Source organism: Chiloscyllium punctatum, chromosome 5 (genome assembly GCF_047496795.1).
Source record: "Chiloscyllium punctatum isolate Juve2018m chromosome 5, sChiPun1.3, whole genome shotgun sequence".
Lineage (NCBI taxonomy): Eukaryota > Metazoa > Chordata > Chondrichthyes > Orectolobiformes > Hemiscylliidae > Chiloscyllium > Chiloscyllium punctatum.
The window spans coordinates 64,743,274-64,763,591 of NC_092743.1; the positions used below are offsets into that span (position 1 = coordinate 64,743,274).

Genomic DNA, 20,318 nt, shown 5'->3' on the forward strand with positions numbered 1-20,318 from the left:
ATCTGTTATATGTCCAGTCACAGCATCCCCAGGCAGAAGAAGAGTAACACCACTCCACTGATGAAGGGACCCCTTCACTTGACCTGACACTTGCAACTACTGGTTTAGTGGTGCTGGAAGAGCACAGCAGTTCAGGCAGCATCCAACGAGCAGCGAAATTGACATTTCGGGCAAAAGCCCTTCATCAGGAATAAAGGCAGTGAGCCTGAAGCGTGGAGAGATAAGTTAGAGGAGGGCCTCGTTAGCGCAGTAGGCAGCACGTCAGTCTCATAATCTGCCTCCTCTCGTTTATCTCTCCACGCTTCAGGCTCACTGCCTTAATTCCTGATGAAGGGCTTTTGCCCGAAACGTCGATTTCGCTGCTCGTTGGATGCTGCCTGAACTGCTGTGCTCTTCCAGCACCACTAATCCAGTATTTGGTTTTCAGCATCTGCAGTCATTGTTTTTACCCTGACACTTGCAATGTCTCACCAGCTAAGGTACTGGTACTACATGTGCCTTACTATTGCATTAGGATCTGTATAAGGTAAGTCACTGGGTTTGAATGGAAAATAGATATTTCAGGTATCAGTTCATCAAAGACCAAGGTTACACATGAATTTTGTTACACAGGATACAGATAAGAACTAAGTTGCATGTACATAGATTGGGGTGTTTTGGCAAATCTATCGCCAAATAGTTATCTGTTCTCCGTCAGCAGATGAGACAATACCATGAGCTGCAAGTAGCCTACAAAATGCTCAAAGAAAGATAGAAAAAATGTAGGAATACAAAGAATACTGGAATTTTGAAGAATGTGTGAATCTTGAAGAATGCTGGAATCTATCATTAAAAGGGTATAGTTAGGAAATCTCATGGCGGGAAGCAGAGTTAACATGGTGTGTGAAAGAAAAATTATGTTTGGTTAATTTACTTGATTTCTTTGTAATAAACAGCATAGATGACAGAGAAGCTGTGGATACACTGTACTTATTTAGATTACAAGAAGAATACATTTGACAAGATGCCACATTAAAGGTTACTGTGCAAAATAAGTGCAAATAGTGAAGGGGGTAACATATTACCATGAACAGAGGATTGGTTATCCCACAGGAAACAAAGTTGGGGCTTAATTTTCCCACTTTCTGGCAAAGTATTTTATTGAGTGAAATTCATGGTGTCCAATCTGCTAAGACCCATGGTGACACATCCCACGTAATCTTCCGCACTTCATCTCATTGATCACGCAACTGGCATCTTTGGCATCCATCTCATGGAATCACATGGTAGAAGTGGAAGTGTTTGCCACTGCCAGGCCTTCAGAAAGTTCAAGCATCATTTTTAAGGTATTGTAAGCTACGAATTGCCCTTCATACTGTTATCTTGCATGACAGTTCTAAAAGAAATGTCCCAGCAAATTAAATCACCAGTTCACCAACAGGGGTTTGGAGAAGCTGATCATAGTGTGGTGGAAAGGATGGTTGTATTTTTCTTACTGACCAATAAAGGAGGACATGCCGCCAGTCTCAGCCAGCCTAGACTGAGATAATAGCCTAAGTACTGTTTATTGGGTGAAGAGCCATGCAGAAAGTGCAGGAGAAAAGATTTCCACAAGAATAAGTGCCACTATTTTATCTCTGCTTTATAAAAAAAAGATTGGAGATCTGAATTCTGAATTTAACCAATAAGTAGAAAATTGTAACCTTTTTCACAGTCTCTTTCGAGATTTTTGGCCATGACTTCCCACATTTCTCACCATGGTCCATACTGCTCAAGGGAGTGGAAAGTTCTGCCTGAGGCAGAAATCGGCAATTTTTAGATGAATGGAGTTTCATAGGTATCTGTGTTAGGGTCTCAACTGTTTAAAATTTCTCTCAGTGACTTAGATGAAGGCACCGAATGTATGGTTGCTATATTTGTTGATGACTTGAAGAAAGGTAGAAACATAAGTTGAGAAGGGGACGCAGCAAACCTGCAAAGTAAATAAGAACTAGGAGTAGGCAATTCAATCCCTCGAGCCTGCTCCACCATTTGATATGATCATGCTTGATCTCATATTGGCCTCAACTCCATTTTCTTTTCTATTCTCTATAACCCTTCAACACATTGTTAATTAAAGATCTGATTATCTTCTCCTTAAATTTACCCAATGTCCCAGCATCCATCACTCATTGGGGTAGTGAATTCCATAGATTCACAACCCTTTGAGAGTAGTTTCTCTTCATCTCATTTTTAGGATAAGGGGTAGCAGATTTAAAACAATGAACTCTCGAAATGGGGGCAAGTGAGTGAGCAGAAATCTGGCAGATGGAGTATAATGAGGGCAACTGTGAACTTGTCCACCTTGACAAAGAATAGAAATATTATGTAAATAGAAAGAGTCTGCAGAACTCAACAGAAAAGGGGGATCTGGATATCCTGGTAGATGAGTCACGAAAGTTAATGTTTAGATACAATTGAGTGTTGTCATTTATTGTGGAGAGATTGGAATATTAAAGTAGACATGTTTTGCTACAGTTGTTCAGGACTGTAGTAAGACCACACCTGGAGTAGAGTGTGCAGTTTTGGTATCCTTATTTAGAAAAGGACATAATTGATTTTGGGTAAGTTCATTTGACTAATATTTAGGATGAAGGGTTTTTTTATTTTAAAAAATTACCAGATGTGGGCTTTGCTCACCAGGACAGTATTTATTGTCCATTCCTAAGTACATTTGTAAAATTGGTCCTGAACTGTTTTCTTGAACCGTTGCAGTCCGTGTGGCATACGTACATCGACATTGACGTTCGCAACAGCGTTCTGGAATTTTGACCCTGTAACAGTGAAGGTGATATATTCCAAGTCAGGATGGTACGCATCTGAAAAGAAAACTTGCAGACGGTTGTGTTATATGCATATGTCCACCTGGTAGAAGTCACAGTACTGTCATAGGAGCCTTGATGATTTGGACAGACTGGTACTGTATCTACTGGAGTTTAGATAATGAGAGTTGATCTTATCATAGCATGAGAGATCCTAAGGAATAGTGGATATTCAAAGGATGTTTCCTTTTTGTGAGAAAAAGGTGGGCAAAGTTTAAAAATGTGGTCTCCTTATACTCTCTCCTTCATGGAAGGTAGATGGATTTTTGACTATTAAGAGACTTATACGCCATCTGCCAAATGTTTGCTCACTGATTCAACCTACGTTTGCAGCTTCCTTATGTCTTCTTCTCAAAATGCTTCCCTATCTTCCTTTGGATCATCCTCACGATTACATTTGTACCTTGCTTTGTATTTTCAGCAAACTTCTATATTTTCCAAAGACACTCTGTCTCAGTCTTTAGTACAAAATGTAAACAGTTGAGACCCAGCACGGATTCTCGTGGCACTTCGCTAGTTACAGTCTGCAAAATGTAAAGTGCCCTTGTTATCCCTACTTACTGCTACATGCTGTTAACAAACTCTCCAACAATGCTAATAATATTACTCCCAACTTCATGATTCCTTGTCTTGCATCTCATCTTCAGTGTGGCACTCCCTGTGTGGATGGGAGCCAGGACTGCAAGGACAATGAGCTCACTGACCATTACACCATGGTGCAGGACGCAATTCAAGTCGACAGTTCAAAGGAATTTAGTTCGAGTAAGGGACAATACAGTTATTGAGATAAATATGGTTCTCTGCTGCCAAGAATGAGAGTCCTGAAGGAAGCTTTGCCTCTTCAACCTAGAGTTAAGGACTTTCGTTTAAAGATAGAAAGCAATTAATGGAATGTTGGTCTTTATTTCAAATGGTTGGAGTATACAAGTAGGGAAGTCTTACAGCAACTGTATAAGGTGCTGGTGAGACCATATCTGGAATACTGTAGACCCCTTATTTAAGAAAGGATATCCTTACATTGGAAGCAGTTCAAAGAAGGTTCACTAGGATGATCTCTGGTATGAGGGAATTGTCTTATGAACAAGGGCTAAACAGATCGGGACACAGCTCACTGGAGTTTAGAAGAATGAGGGGTGATATTATTAAAACATTTTGGATTTTTAAGACGCTTCACAGAGCAAAAGTTGAAAGGATGTTTCCTGTTATGGGAGAGTCTAGAGCCAAAGGGCACTGTCTCAGAATAAAGGAAAGCCAATTTAAGACTCAGATAAGGAGGAATTTCTTCCCTCAGAGGATTCAGAATCTTTGGAACTCTTTGCCACAGATAGCATTTGGGGACAGAGTGTTTAAGGCTGAGATCGAGTCTTGATTAGTAGAAGAATAAAGGTTTTTGGGGAAAGGGCAGGAAAGTGGAAAAGAGGAATGCTGGTTCAGACACAATCCTATTGAACAGCAGAGCAGGCTCAAGCAGCTGAACGGCCTATTCCTATTCCGATTTCATACAGAATTATGATCTTACGGAACTTGGAAAAAGAGGGGAATGACCCAATTCCCATGATCCACATGGTACCATTATCATCAGTATAAGAAAGAGATTCTGCTGAAAGAATTTAAGTATCTATGCACTAAAGCAAAACGTTAGTACACAAAGGTTAAAATCTCTACATTATTACATCAACCACACTTTAATTGGCATAAGGTAATACGATCGAAGTTAAACGTGTGTTCAAAGGCTGGTTTAGGAGAAATGGTTTTGATTCATGGGGAACTGGCACAAGCATTGCAGAAAGAGGGAGCAGTACTGTTGGGAAAGCCTTTACATAAACAATGATCAGACCAGAATGCTGGAAAGTTGCACAACAGAGAGAGGTCTTTAACTTAAATAGTTGGGGAGATGTTCGCATGAAGAGAGATTTGTAATGTTAAAAAGGTATGGTAAAAGTGCAGAATGAGAGGTAATGAATACCAAGCAAGGACAGAACGTGGAAACATAGCTGTGCAAATAATATCACAGTAAGCAAAAATGATGAAAAGGCAGATTTAAACTTGGTTTATCTGAATGCTTCGGCATTTATAACACGATGGATGATTTGATATAAGTAAATAAGCAAGATAATAATAGCAATTATAGAAATATAGTTGCAACGTAGCCAAGCTTAGCAGCTGAATATTCATGATATTTGTAATTTTGGTAGGATGGGAAGAAAGGAAACAGAGATGGGGCAGCTTTGGAACAGTTTCTTAGAAAAATGAGTCTGATGTCTGTTCCTGCGAAAAAGGGAATGCAGTGAAGGTTTATCAAATTGATTTCTGGGATGGCAGGATTGACGAATGAGGATAAAGTGAGTCAGTTACGATTGTATTCACTGGAGTTTACAAAAAGTGAGAGTGATCTCATAGAAACCTTTAAAATTCTAATGGGACTAGGTCTGTTAGATGCATTTGAATGACAGAGCAGGCATGAGGGCTTGAATGGCCCACACCAGTTCCTACTTTCTATTTTTCTATGTTTAAATATATTCTATAACCCACTAGGGAACAGAATACTTGGATCAAAACATGTATAATGATCCAGGATTAGTAAAGATTGCAAAGTAAATGACCCTCTAGACAAGAGTGATCATAACATGAGAGAATTTCACATTCCATTTCAGAGTAAGAAATGTAGGTCAATAACTAGTCTCTTAAAGTTAAATGAAGACAACCTCAAGGACATGATGACAGAGTTGACTAACATGGACATGAAAAATAGGTTCAAAAAGAAGATGAAGGTGATACACAGTGACATTTAAAAAATAGCTCATAATTCTTGAAAATGAAAGATGCAGCAGATGTGGCTAACTAAAGAAATTAAGGGTGGAATCAAACTGAAAAGATAAGCATGCAAAACTGTGCTTACTAAATACCTTTTGGAAATCCATGTAGAAAATACCTACAGCTTCCTCTTTGTTTATCTTATCAATTACAACTTCAAAAAGCACTCTCATTAAATTTATTAAACATAATTTCCCTTTTATAAAACTTTTACGGCTCTGTCTAATCATACCATGATCTTTCAGTACACTGGCAGACTTCCTTATTAATAAATTTTAGAATTTTCAAATCAATGATGTCAGGTTAACTGGTTTGTTTTATCATTCATAGTTTTCTTGAAAATCAGCATATACTGACATCCAACACTCTGGGCCTATTGCAGAGTTTGAAGAATAATGGAACATCATGACCAGCGTATCCATCATCTCAGAGGCCACCACATGGCAACATTTGAACAAGAAGCAGGAGTAAGACGATCTTTCTAATGTATGAATTAGATGAAGAAGTAAGCCATTCAATCTCTGTAGCCGAAAGGAACACTCCCTGATAACACTCAGCCTCCTGCTTAACAAGAATTTATCTACCACTGCCTTAATATGTTCAAACACTCTTCTACCTAATTTCTGGGAAGAAAGTTCCAAAGACTCAGGCAATCCAGAGAATTTATTTTGTCTCATCTCTGATAAGGGGGAAAACTCCCAATATTTAAACAGCGACTCCTAGTTTTAGACTCTCCCATCAAAGGAATCAACCTCGCCACATCTACCCTGTCAAAACCCCTCAGGATCTTACATGTTTCAATCAAGCTAACTCTTACTCTTTTAAACTCCAGCAGATAGAAGCCACGCCTGTTCAACCTTTCCTCATAAGACAACAGTTCTTTGAATTATGCCAGTGCATTTATATCCTTACTTAAAATAAAACACGTGGACAATACTGTGCACAGTGCTCTAAATGCAGTCTCACTTAGTGCCCTGTATAATTGATGCATAATCGCCCTCCTTTTGTATTCAATTCCTCTCATAACAAACTACAACATTCTATTTGTTTTTCTTATTAATTTTTGTATCTGTAGACTAACCTTTTGTGATTCATGCACTAGAATAGCCAGATATTTCTGCATCTGTTTTGCAATCTCTTATACTCTAGCTATTATATTTTTTAAAAACTTCTTCCTGCCAAAATGAACAATTTCACATTTTCCCACATCTCCATTTACCACAACTCTATCAACTCACTTAACTTAACTGTAGCCTCTATATATCCGCTTTACAACTTACTTTCCTAACTGCCATTGTGTTGTCAACAACTTTGGCAAATATTCCTTTCAGTTCTTCATCTTAGTTTATGTAAATTGTAAACAATTGAGGTCCTAGCAGCAATTCCTGTGGCACCCCAGTCATTAAATCTTGCCAACCTGACAAAGAGCCATATATTTTACTCTCTGCTTTCCTCAAGTCAGCCAATCTTCTATTTAATATATGCCCCTACAATATTAGCTTCGGTTTTTCTGCAAAACCCTATGATATCATACTTTATCAACTACCTCCTGGAACTGTATGGAGATTACATCTACTGGTTCACGTTTAGCCATAGCAATAGCTCAAAGAACTCCAATAGATTGGTGAAAGGAAAATTTAAGTTCAACCAAAGAGTGTGTGTTTCCTCAATCGCTTTGAACTTAGCAAAGTGCCTGGCTATAACCTCTTTAACGACAGCTTCTAACATTTCCCTATGGCATACATTAACCAAGCTGGATTGTAGTTTCCTATTTTTCTGTCTCCTTCTCTGTTTGAATAAAGGAGATGCATTTACTTTTCCAATCCAATCGGACCACCTCCAAATCAAGGGAGCTTTTAAAAATTAAAACCAGTAACTACCTCAACAGCCACTTCTTTTAAGAGCACAGGAAAAATGTCCATCAAGACTTGTTAGTTCACAGCTCTAATAATTTGCTCAGAAGCACTAGCTCTGGTGATTTTCTTAAAAATACTCTATAACACTTGGCCCTGGATATAGGTCAGCTGTCAGTCCCTTAGGTCTTCTCAATTATTTTTCTTAGTTGAAATTAAATACTTTAAGTTTCTCATTTTCATTTGTTTCTTGGTTATCCAATACATTTTGTTTGTGATTGTGATGGTGAATTCAGACCCAGAGGATGGACAGTAGGAAATTTGGAAATGTAATCTGAAGAGAAAGAGAGATTTTTGATTCTTGCCTTTGAATTTTCTGCTTATCACTCTCCTTATTTCCCCATTCTATCTACTGCTTTTGCCCTTGTTTCCATCTCTTCTGTCTCCCTGTATATGTTTCTATTCCCCTGCCATTTTACTTTGAACCCTCCCAACTACACTCCCCCTAGGATGTCAGTTCAAGTCCTGCCCAGGTGCAACCTGTTCAGCTTGTACTGGTGCTTATCTCTTCCAGAACTGGTCCCAATGTCCCAGGAATCCAACACTCTTCCTTTTGCATAGTCTCTTTCGCCACATATTCATCTGATATATCCTGCTTTTTTGACTTTGACGAGCACTTAATACTGGTGATCAGTTGTGAGATCATTACCTTTTGAGTTCCTACCTTTTAAACTTTGTTCCTGACTCAAGTACCTCATCCGTGCTACTATTTATGTTGTTGATACTGACAGGGTCCTCTTGGTCTTCACTTAACCCCCCCCAGCTTCTGCATCCTAAAGGTTAGTAGGATGCGATTTCTGTCACCTCCAATAGAATGCCACAATCAGGTGCATACTTCCCTCCTTTGTCAGCATTCCACAGGGTCTGTTCTCTCAGTGACACCCTCCTCCACTCTTCCTCCATTCCCAACACTACTGCACACCCAGAGGCACCTTCCCACACAATCGCAGAAGGTGTAACACCTGCCCATTTACATCCACATTATCCAAGGCCCCTGTCACCTTCCAAATGAAGCAGCGACCTGCACTACATTCAATCTACTGTATTTGCTGCTCACAATGTGGTCTCCTCTACACTGGGAAAACAAAATGTAGACTGAGTGATGTCCATAAAAATAACCCTGAGCACCTGCCACTTCAACGCACCACAATGTTCCCACACCAACATTTCTGTCACGGGCAGCAGTGTTCCGCAGAACCTCAGTGCAGTTCTATGAGCAACATCTCATTTTCTGCTTGGGGATCCTACAGCCTCTCGGACTCAATATCGAGTTTAATAAATTTAGACCATGATTCTGTCCTTCCATGTTTATATTACCCATTTCTTGCCCTATCCTGTCATGGCATGGGCCTACCCATTCTCATGTACTCTCAGCTCAGCTCTCATTATTACTTACTCAGCTTCTCTTCTATCCTGGCCTATTTTCAACATACCCCTTTCATAGGAGTTTTTTGCTGAGCTCCATCTCGATCTGTCCGCTCACCTCTCCCTGCAAACTCATCTTCAACATAAAAAACACTTTTTTCCTAGCTGTCATCACTTCTGAAGAGTCTCCTTTCTTCCCACCGCAGATTCTGCCAGATCAGCTGAATTTTGACAGCAATTTCCGCTTTTGGTGTCATCCTAAAATATTGTTTGCAGCCGTTGAAAGTCTATCTTTTTTCTTTACAACTGAATCCCCTATTACTATAGCCTTTCCACACTTACTCCTCCTCCCTCATGCAGCAGAGCCAATTGCAGTGCAATGAATTTGGTTCTTGCTATTTTCCTCAGAGAGGCTATTCAACCCAACAGTATATAAAGTATTTTGCAGGGAAATGGCCCCAGGGATTCCTACACTGCCTGTCTAGTCCACTTTGTCCGCCTGGTGGTTATCCAATCCCTCCTTGAGTAACCATATCACATATGTGCTATCCATGATACTCACAGCCTTCTGGTTGATCCTCAGTGTCCCAGCTACTGCTCAGCTCTGACACTTGGGCTTCCAGGAGCTGCAGCTGGAAACACCGTCCTGCCCACCTTCTGGTCCCAGGCCCTGGAACTGTGCCCAACTTTTCACATAGGGCAGGAACACACCACGCTTCAGGCTCACTGCCTTTATTCCTGATGAAGGGCTTTTGCCCAAAACGCCGATTTCGAAGCTACTTGGATGCTGCCTGAACTGCTGTGCTCTTCCAGCACCACTAATCCAGGAACACACCACAGTCTTGAGCTCTGTCTCCTTCAGAAAATTGTATCAAGAAACCCAGGCGAGGGGGTCACAAAACAAGTATGGGTCTAGTGCAGGACACTGGTTAATGACCTGCTCCAATCCCTATGTATAAGTGCTAGTGTTGCAACTTCAACAGGAGTCATGCACTATTAATAACTATATGAAAATTTGCCAGTCGGCAGTTTTCCCATAAGAGTGAATGCACAATCAGCTTTCGTGCCGGATTGCAATGAGGGCAAAGTGTATGGAGGTTTGTCTTTTGGATGCAATGTGTGAATGACAGGTTGATATCTGTAACAGGGATGCATGCAGACAAGAAGGTTAGTTGTCACTTAAAATATCTTTGCCCTTTGTAACGTAAAGAAATAACACTAAGGACAGGAGACACACAAGGAGAGAAGTTTTGAACCTAAAGGTCCTCAAAGCATTCAAGCAGGAAACGATGAAGATCGCTGGTGAAGACGGAGCGTAATCTTTGGCAGAAGATGATGATACACTTGCCTTGCTCCTAGTTAGTGTATGATTGTATCATCCACCTTGCTCCTAGTTAATGACACAACCATCTTGCTGGTAGCATATCCCCGAGGGTATGCATCGCTGAACTTCTCCAGAATGGTCAAGGAAGTGGTGGCATTTTTCAAGATGACCAATGGTATGTTTGATAATGCTCTTATGAATTCATTAGATTGATTACAGTATTCCTCTGGCTCACTCTGGGAAGGACTCATTGTTGTATCAGCCACATCTGAAGGGCATACCCGTTGACATCAAGGAGCCATTAATCAACCTCAGATGGAATTTCTTTGGTCACCATTACCAAGGTTCAATTCCAGTCTGTGTAGAGGTTGCACACTCTTCCTGTGTCTATGTGGGTTTCCTCTGGATGCTCTGGTTTCCTCCCACAGTCCAAAGTTGTGCAGATTAGGTGCATTGGTTAAGCTAAAGTGTTCATAGTGTGCAGGGTGTGCAGGCTAAATGGATTAGCAATTGGAAATGCAAGATTACAGGGAGAGGGTGGGGGGAAGAAGGGGTGCAGGTGGGTCTTAGTAGGATGCTCTTTGGAAGGTCGGTGAGGACTTGATGGGCCAAATAGCCTGCTTCCACATTGTAGGGGATTCTATGATATGGACACACAGGATAGATAAGACAAAACATGAGGTGTTTAAACTTTAATGGTTCTTAATCCGATTCTTTTTGTTCTGCATCATCTAAGGACCAAATGGCAGGCACAGAACAAATGGTATAACTGCATCTCTGGAAACAAAGCAGCCACAGCCTATAAGGATGCAACATCACCTCCCTCATCAGCTGCCACCAGCAATTACCCCACAATGTTCACAGAGGGGGTCACATATAGTTTGCAGTACAATCTGGTAAGCACAACACAGACATGCCCCAGCATGGCAGCACAGTGGCTCAGTGGTTAGCACTGCTGCCTCACTGCACAGGATGCCAGGTTGATTCCAGTCTCGGGCGACTGTCTGTGTGGAGTTTGCACATTCTCCCAGTGTCTACGTGGGTTTCCTCCGGGTGCTCCGGTTTCCTCCCACAGTCCAAAGATGTGCAGGTCAGGTGAATTGGCTATGGTAAATTGCCCATTAGGTGCATTAGTCAGAGGGAAATGGTTGTGGGTGGGTTACTCTTCAGAGGATCAGTGTGGACTTGTTGGGCTGAAGGGCCTGTTTCCACACTGTAGGGAATCTAACCTAATTTAATCTAACCTCACAGATGGAGTTACAGCTGGGTCCCCAGACAATTAGGAGATGACTGGGGATCAGGATCCTGTTGAGTCTCATGTTTGTCACAATGTGATTTCTAGAGAGGAGATAAGACATGAAACACAGATTTAGAGATAACTTGGCAAGGGAAGATGGCCAGGCCGGGTCTATGACCCAGGAAGATGATGGAGGTGAGGCGATGATCCAATACTGTTGTATGAACCATATGTAGATATGGTCAGCCCTGACATCCCTTGGATATCTCTCCAGGCCTCAGCATGAACTTATAAAATCCTTCTCATATTCTGACAAATCCTTGTCATCTGAGGAGTGCTAATGTTCCTTGCATTCTTCCCTTTACATCCACATTTGTCAATGCTCTGCTAAGTTGTACAGTGCAAAGCAGACCAGTACTACTTGAGATATTCTTAGGGGTATGCATTGCTGAACTTCTCCAGAGTGATCAAAGAAGTAGAGGCATATTTTAAGAAGACCAGTGGTACACATAATAATGCTCTGCTGAATCATGAGATTGATTGCAGCATTCCTCTGGCTCCTTCTGAGAATGACTCATTGGTGCATAGCCTTTGACACCAAGCAGCCATTAATCAACCTCAGATGGAATTTCAAGAAGCTCAGGGAGCTTTGAGTTGTGCAAGATGTATCAGATAGCTCCACAAGTAACGATCAAGAGGTGCATTGTTCTTCTCTTGTGATGCAAAACAGTTGTACATTTGTGGAGGGAATCATTTTTCAACTCACAAATGCAGCTGCTTGCTCCCAAGGAGTCTTTTTGACTGTAAGTGCAGTCAATGATATCATACACTCAAAGAAACCTAGCATTGTCACTGAATGCAGTTGACATTGGTGGTGAAATGGATAAATCACTGACATAATCACTGTGGGCGGCACGGTGGCACAGTGGTTAGCACTGCTGCCTCACAGCGCCAGAGACCCGGGTTCAATTCCCGCCTCAGGCGACTGACTGTGTGGAGTTTGCACGTTCTTCCCGTGTCTGCGTGGGTTTCCTCCGGGTGCTCCGGTTTCCTCCCACACTCCAAAGATGTGCAGGTCAGGTGAATTGGTCATGTTAAATTGCCCATAGTGTTAGGTAAGGGGTAGATGTAGGGGTATGGGTGGGTTGCGCTTCGGCGGGGCGGTGTGGACTTGTTGGGCCGAAGGGCCTGTTTCCACACTGTAAGTAATCTAATCTAATCTAATCTAATAAAATAGGGTGCCTGTCACCCCTTTATATAACTATGAGATGCCATCATCTGTCATGCTCTGGAGCCCCACCCTGCAAAAATTTAGCACCACTGTAACCTTAAGGGTCACTGGCAATGGGACTCCCACCAAATCCACATAGCTGAACATCTTTTACACAGTCCAACATGGCTCATCGATCATATCCTCTAGCATTTTCATATGCCCTTGGCATTGCCTTTATGATATCCAGAGTCAGTTTCTTCTTGTTTTCTGCATCTGTTGACACATCATTGCCTGTCTTTACTGATGTGTTCCCCAGACATCTGCATCAGACCAGCCTCCTTCTCGGAGACTGCCTACTGTTAGTCTTGCATCCTCTGTTGGACAACTAAAGCTTTCCTTCTTTGCATTCTCTCTTCATGCATCTGATGTTACAGGAACAACATATGAATGAGACCCATTGTTACAGCATTAATGGCACTGTATGAAGAGGGTAGATGTATGCGTGAAAGCATAGCTCTCATTTTTTAAAAACTAGTCATTAGGGCATCCTTTTAAAGGGCCAGTTGTGCACAATATTATCTTCTTTTACCAAAACAACATTCTTCTACTTCAAATTGATTTTATATTCAGACTGTGTTGGATCTAATCCTAGTCAGTTTCATGAAGGTTAACCAAGTTGTGTAGTTTTGGTCCCTTTTCAAAAACTGTTTCCACCCAGGAAAATCACACATATTAAATCAGCAGATGGAAATTAAAGATCAGTTGTCTGTTTCTATACATGATTATGACACCCTTAACCCTCTTAGTAAGCCTCTTCCATGCTTTTGTTCATCCTCATTACCTACCCCAATCCCAAATCTGGACCTGTCTCCATTCAGATCACAACTTCCTACTTTGGATGTGACTGCTACCTTCAACACTCAGACCCATCAAGGCACCATCGCTGATAGCACTGACCCCAACTTTTAGGCCGTTCATGCATCTTTCAATATCTGGCTTAACCTACCCAACCCTAGTCACTCTAAAGACCACCATAGCAAGGATCGTCCCTTCACTACATCTCGTACAGAGTTGTGTGAATTTGGAACTCCCTGCTTCGGAAGGTTGTAGGGGCAAGGTAATTAAATATTTTTAAGATGGAGGTGGATTTTTGTTAGGCAAGGGAATCAACAATTTTCACAGAGGGATTAAAATATGGAATTTGGAACACAAGTAGATTAGCTGTTATCTTATTGCATTGCATAGCATATCTGCTCCTAATCTGTAAGTTCATATGTCACCAATTTCTTAATTTTTTACATTGATACATGGGATGTAGGCAATCCTGGTTCAAGCAGCATTTATTACCCATCCCTAGTTGACCTTGAGAAGGTGGTGGTGACCTGCCTTCTGGAACCGCAGTAATTCATTTGATACAGGAACTTCAAAAATGCTGTAAGGGAGGTACGGACAGGATTGTGACCCAGAGATTTTGACATCCATGCTAATACAGTATCCGAAAACAACCAGCTCTTTACTTGTACAGCCACATTTTACGTGGACCTAATTAAATGCGTTTGGGAAATGCGAATATGCAACATTTACTAATGTCCCTCTATCTACACTGCTTGTTACATTCTCAAATTAAAACTATTAAACATAAATCTGATTGCAAAAAATGTTGGAATTTACTTTTTACACCTTTTACTTTGGAATAATTCTCGTGTCTTCTGACTTGAACTCAGATAAAAAAAATACCCTTTCAAAGTCTCTACTATTTCCTTCTTTCCCATTATTAAAATTGTCAGTCTCATGTTTTTATGGACTAACACTCAAATTAGTTATTCTTTCCTTTTTTATATACTTGAAGTGTTTGCATTTGCTTTTACTTTTTTTTACTAGTTTTCTCTCACATCCTAATTTCGCCCTCTTTAACATTTTAATCATCTTTAACTGGTTTCTAAATTTTCCTAACCTTCTGACCCACTAGTATTCTCTGCAGTATTTTTTAAAGCTTTTTTTCCCAATTTGATAGCATTGTCAACAACAGCATCGCAGATTAACAGAAGTGTGGCATCACAGAAGCAGACCTGTATTAGCTCGGTGAATGAGCAATTTGCTTAATTCCATTCTCCTGTTTTTTCCTGCACTTTCTGCCTTTTCAGAAAACAGCTTAACTCAATTTTGAAAGATGTGGTTGATAACATGGATGTAGAAAGAATGTTTCCTCTTCTGGGAGAATGTATAACGAGAGGTTACCATTTAAAAATAAGGAGTCATTTATGGCAGACATGACGAGAATTTCATTTTCTCTCACAGGATGATGGGTCTTTATAATTCTCTTCCTCAAAAGGCAGTGGAAGCAAAGTTTTTGAAAATTTTGAAGGGTCACGGGTTTGTCAGGAGGATGGGATGAAAGGTTATAAAGGGTGGGCAGTATTGTGGAATTGAGATTACAATCAGTTCAGCCATGATCTTATTAATGGTTAGATCAGCTTCAAGGAGTCAAATGGTCGATACGGTTCCAAATTCTTTGTTGGAATAATGAGAGGCATTCTCACTGAAACACACAAGATTCAGAAGGAACTTAATAGGATAGATGCTGACAGGTTAGTTCTGGTAGTCAAGTGGACTTAAACATAAGGGAAACAGACTCAAGATTTAGGATTGAGATCATGAGAAATACCTTCACTCAAAGTGTTGTGAACTCTCTTAACAATTTATTGGAGAGGTTGTGAAGTCCTCTATTCCAGTTAAGGCTGGTATAGACATATTTTTGATCTATCTGGAAATCCAGGTGAAGCAGACTCATTGGTCATATAGTTTGTTTCTGCTTAAGTTAGAGGAAATATCTCATTAGCCTTCAGTCAGATTTCTAATGGAAGACAGGGTTGTAGGAAGGTCAAGGAATCCTGAAGGATCACAACAGAGATTTGGTTGAGAACAGTGTCAGAGATGTGAGAAAAGAAAAAGGCTTGAAAAAAATCTCGGAGACACAAAGAAAAACTATCAGAACACATAGCTCAATCATGGACTCAGCTGCAGACTGAAATCTTTCAGTTGAAGTAATAGTACTGGGGCCAGAGCTTTAAATCTACTTGAAAGCCTGCCATGCTCATCGTCAAAGTAGTCCAAAATGTTTTCACACAAAATATAAATAACATAAAATGTAAGAAAAAGGTGAAAACATAAGTGCTGTACTTGGATCCAGAGTGGCAAACAAAATACACACTCAGATGGAAGCAGGAAGTTCCAGCTATATAGATCTGGTTATGGAGCAATTTAGAATATGCACAGAGTACTTGGTTGTAAACAGGGTATAGATTGGACAACAAGTGGAGGGAGACCAGAGTGAATGTTTAAGGTTCTGTGCTGAGGTAATGCTGACAAACAGTGCTTAAATATGCATGCAGCCTTGATAAACTATTGCCCGCGTTCAGAAACAAGTGCAGTGACTGAGGAAAAATTACAAGGTATTTAAGGTTAGAGAATCTGAGGATGCATTGTTGAAGGCATTTCTGAAGGAATTAATATCCAAGGTATGCACAGAAATGCTTCTGGGAAGAAAAATAATAGCCAAATTGGAAGTTGTAATAAGACCCAGGAGTGATGGAAAACTGTACTTCTACCCATATGGGTCAATCACTGCCGATCACTACTGCTGAAGCTCAAAAAACTAGAAGAACCTTTAGTGCAATCAAAGGCTCAGGTGGGGACTGAAATCCTTCAGTTGCAACAGTAGTACTGAGGGAAGGTCTCTAAATCTATCAAGTTGAAAGTCTGCCACACTTACCATCAAAGCAGTCCAAAACCTTTTCACATAAAAAAAAATTCTGAAGATTTCAGAAATATACAAATCCATAGCCATGTAATTCTCTTGCTAATCTAAATAAGGACTGGAAGTAAAAAAAAAAGCAAACCTGCAGTGAATGGTGCAAAATTAAGCAAAATGTTTATTTAATATGCTCGAATGAAATCTAGGCCCTTGGTTTGTCTAAGAAACAAATAAAAAGTATCCTAGCACACAAAATATTGCAGCCCATGAGACTGTGTGAAGTGAGCAAAATGCCTACATATCCAAATCTTACAACTCCACTGTGGCCATAGTGCAATAACTGTCACAAAGGCATAGTAGTGCAGAATCCATTGCCATTTTTAGATTGGAAACACCAATTGGAAAAACAACAACGGTTTTAATATTGACAACCTTACATCTGGAGCATCTCCTTTCCATCTCTAAATCCACCTTCTCTCTTACCTTCTGTGCCTCTCCTATGTCAATCCAGGGCCTCACTGTCCAATATCTATATTTCTCTGGATGGGTATCTTATAGAAAACACAGCAGACCCTGCAATTACTGATTTGCTTGAAGGTGCAAATTGGAGGGAGCTACACTTCCAGTATAAGCACTAGAAACATCTTTAGTACTCCAATGGTCAGTTAAATTATTGTCTCACTAGAAGATATTCATGTAGGTTGGACTGGAAGCTGATGAAGGAGTCAAGGAAGCTAACAGAAAAATGAAGACTGATGTAGGAAGCTTCTTTTGTGGTCATCTATAGAGTCCTCCCGACTTTTCTTCTTGTTGGAATGTAACTAGTCAGTACCTAAGACATTGCTTCCTTAAAAGGTAATTCACTGTTCCATTTTCAGTTCTTTATATCAAAACCTGATTCCATTTTACCCTGGATAGATTCCCTCTCATCTCATTGAGGTTAGCCCATATCCAGTTCAAAACATCTATTTTTGACTTTTAACTGTCCTTTTCCATTACTAATGTAAAACTTGGGATCCAATGATAACCCCTACTCAAGTGTTCTCCCACAACGTCATTCACGATCACCAGATCCAGCAACATATCCTTCCTAGCTAGATCCTTTTGCAGTTCTTCTTGTCTTTCCATTACTTGACAAAAAAGGCCTTTTGTCATGTTGGATGATATTTTAATGTGCCCTCCTGCATTTAGCTATCATTAAAAACAGGTGCAAGCACAGTTCACTTCAGACTATTGTAATGTAAGAAGAGTCTGAAAGCTAAATGTGAGGCTGCATTTTATGGATTTGCAGTACTAATGCTTGTTATCTTTTAGGACAATTATATATCACAATCATTGAAGGGTAGGGTGCAGGTAAAACAAAAAGCAATAAATGGGGTCAATATAGTTATTGGCGTTTTACATATACAGGGTCACTGAATGCCAAAACAATAAAATTACATATTAATTGTAACCACTCGAAACTTGTCCACATCATAAGTCAGAGGTATTACAAAATACTGTCCGCTTACCTGGATGAGTGTAGTTCCAAAAGCACGGAAGAGACTCAATACCCTTCAGGACAAAGCAGCCACTCGATTGGCAGCACATCTAATACATTCAACATTCACTTGTAAGATGCATTGCAACAACTCTTCAAAACTTCTTGAGACACCGATAAACATCAGCATCTGCAAATTCACCTCCAAGTCACACACAATCCTTGGAACACTACTGCTGTTCTTTCACCATCATTGGGTCAACCTCATTACATGGGTTGCAGTGGTTCAAGAAAAAACTCATCACCACCTTCTCAATAGTAACGGGGATGGCCAATAAGCACTGGCTTAATCAGTGGTGTCCGCATCCCATAAAAGTATAAAAATGTTAGTATTTTATATAATATTTGTTAGCCCATCATTGTGAAGATTATGGGAAGCTCTGTTTATACCTTATAGAAAGGTGATTAGAGCCATGATAAGCACACAATGTTAAAATTATTTCAAACGTTATACAATACAGTTGTAAAGAAAGGAGTGAAAACTGTTTTTATTATTAAATAAGGGCAAGTTAACACAACAGAGTTTTCACTTATGTTTTTACAACCATTTGTGGCATTTGGACATCGCTGGTTAGTCAGCATTTTTTTTCTGTAACTGCCCCTGGAACCATGATAATGAGTCACCTTCTTGAACTGCTGCAGTCCAGAGGGCAGGAAACCCCATAATGCTGCTCAGAAGGATATGTATGCATGTTTGACTGAGTGACAGTGAAGTTTCAAGACAGGATGCTGTATGACAGGCAGAGAAACTTACATGTGGTGGTGTTCCCATGTACCTATGCTTTTCTCCTTCAAGGTGATAGGGTTTGCCGGTTTGGAAAGTATTGCTGAAAGAGCCAGGGTGAGTTGCTACAGTACATCTTGTAAATTACACACAATGCTCCCATTGGGTTGGTGGACAAGGAAGTGCATTTGAAGGTAATGAACGAGATACCAAACAAGCAGGCTGCTTTGTCCTGAATGAGCTTTCCTAGTGTTGTTGAAGTCAAAGTCATCTCAGCAAGTGAAGAATACTCTAACACACTCCTGAATTTTGCTTTATAGATAGCGCACCAGTACTGGGGAAACAGGTAGTGAGTTACATTCCATAGAATTCCTAGCCTCTGACATATTCTTGTAGCCATAGTATTTATATAGCTCATCCAGTTTAGTTTCTGATCAGTTCCAAAATCCAGGATTTTGATAGTTGTGGAAGTATTGGAAATTATCAATAGTGGAAGATTGATTCCACTGATTAACTAGTGGTAAGAATTATCATTAGAATTTTTAAAGAAAAGTTTAAAAAAAATTCCACAAATATCTTTAGAATATGGAATGCTGTAGTACAAATAACTAATAAGACAGAAACTTGGTTTCAAACTAAACATTTTCAAAAGGAAGAGTATATTTCTACACTGCATTTGTTATAGTTCGACTAAAAGTGCAGAAAAATATTTGGATTTTACAATGGTGTATCACTTACAAAAAGAAAAACGTGAATACAAATGTTGTAGAGACATTTCTTGAGGATATAGATTGAAAATCTAGCTGTAACTCACATTAAAAGCTTTAAGGCGCTCAGATTCTGCTCCATCTGAATCAATAATCTTCTCAGCATCATCATGGTCATCCTGATCATCATCATCTTCGATAGTTCTACTCACAGTCAGATCTTCAGGACCACCTCCTACACTTTCATTTCTTAGAGACTCATAGCTAGAATAGCTGTGTGCAGGTGACTGAATCGGGAAAAAACAGACATGAAACATAATTAGCACCTGTATTAATTATTATGGATAAAATACAACTTGAAAACAATTTAGTAAATTTAGATAACTATGAGTTTCCTGTTGAGTTTTGATTAACAATCAAGATCTATCTCCTCTTTAAATAAATAAATTAGTTTTAACTTCAGAAATGTATAAAAGAGTTAAAAATTACTTCTATATATTTCATACCTCAAGTTCTACTTTAAACTGACATTAAAACAAGAGTATCCTCATTATAGCTCCAAATTTCATGATTCTTAAGTGTAGTCCTAACAGCCAGTTGTCTGATTAATCAAAATACTCTGAATCAGAATACAAATGGTTGTTAACAATTGGAAAAACTGAGCAAATTAATGCTTCCAACTACTTTCAGTCATTAGCAAAGTGATCCAGGGAGTCATGAATGATGCTATTAGTGGCACTTACTCACCAATAGCCTGCTCAATGATGCTCATTTGAGTTCCGTTTGAGTCATTCAGTTATAGATCTCATGACAGGCTTGATTAAAATATGGACAAGAGTTGCATTCCTGAATTTTGGTGAGAGTGACTGTTCTTGTGGCATAAAGAA

General features: G+C 39.9%; 1 protein-coding gene across 5 annotated transcripts in view; it reads right to left on the bottom strand.

Moving 5' to 3' along the window:
- The window catches only part of LOC140477127 (nucleolar protein 4-like), a 343,324-nt gene that overhangs the window by 64,291 nt on the left and 258,715 nt on the right, over nt 1-20,318 (bottom strand). For all 5 annotated transcript variants that reach the window (XM_072570460.1, XM_072570458.1, XM_072570459.1 and 2 more), the window contains one exon: nt 19,539-19,718. In XM_072570460.1, the coding sequence (XP_072426561.1) occupies nt 19,539-19,718 (180 nt within the window). The remainder of the gene's footprint in view (nt 1-19,538; nt 19,719-20,318) is intronic.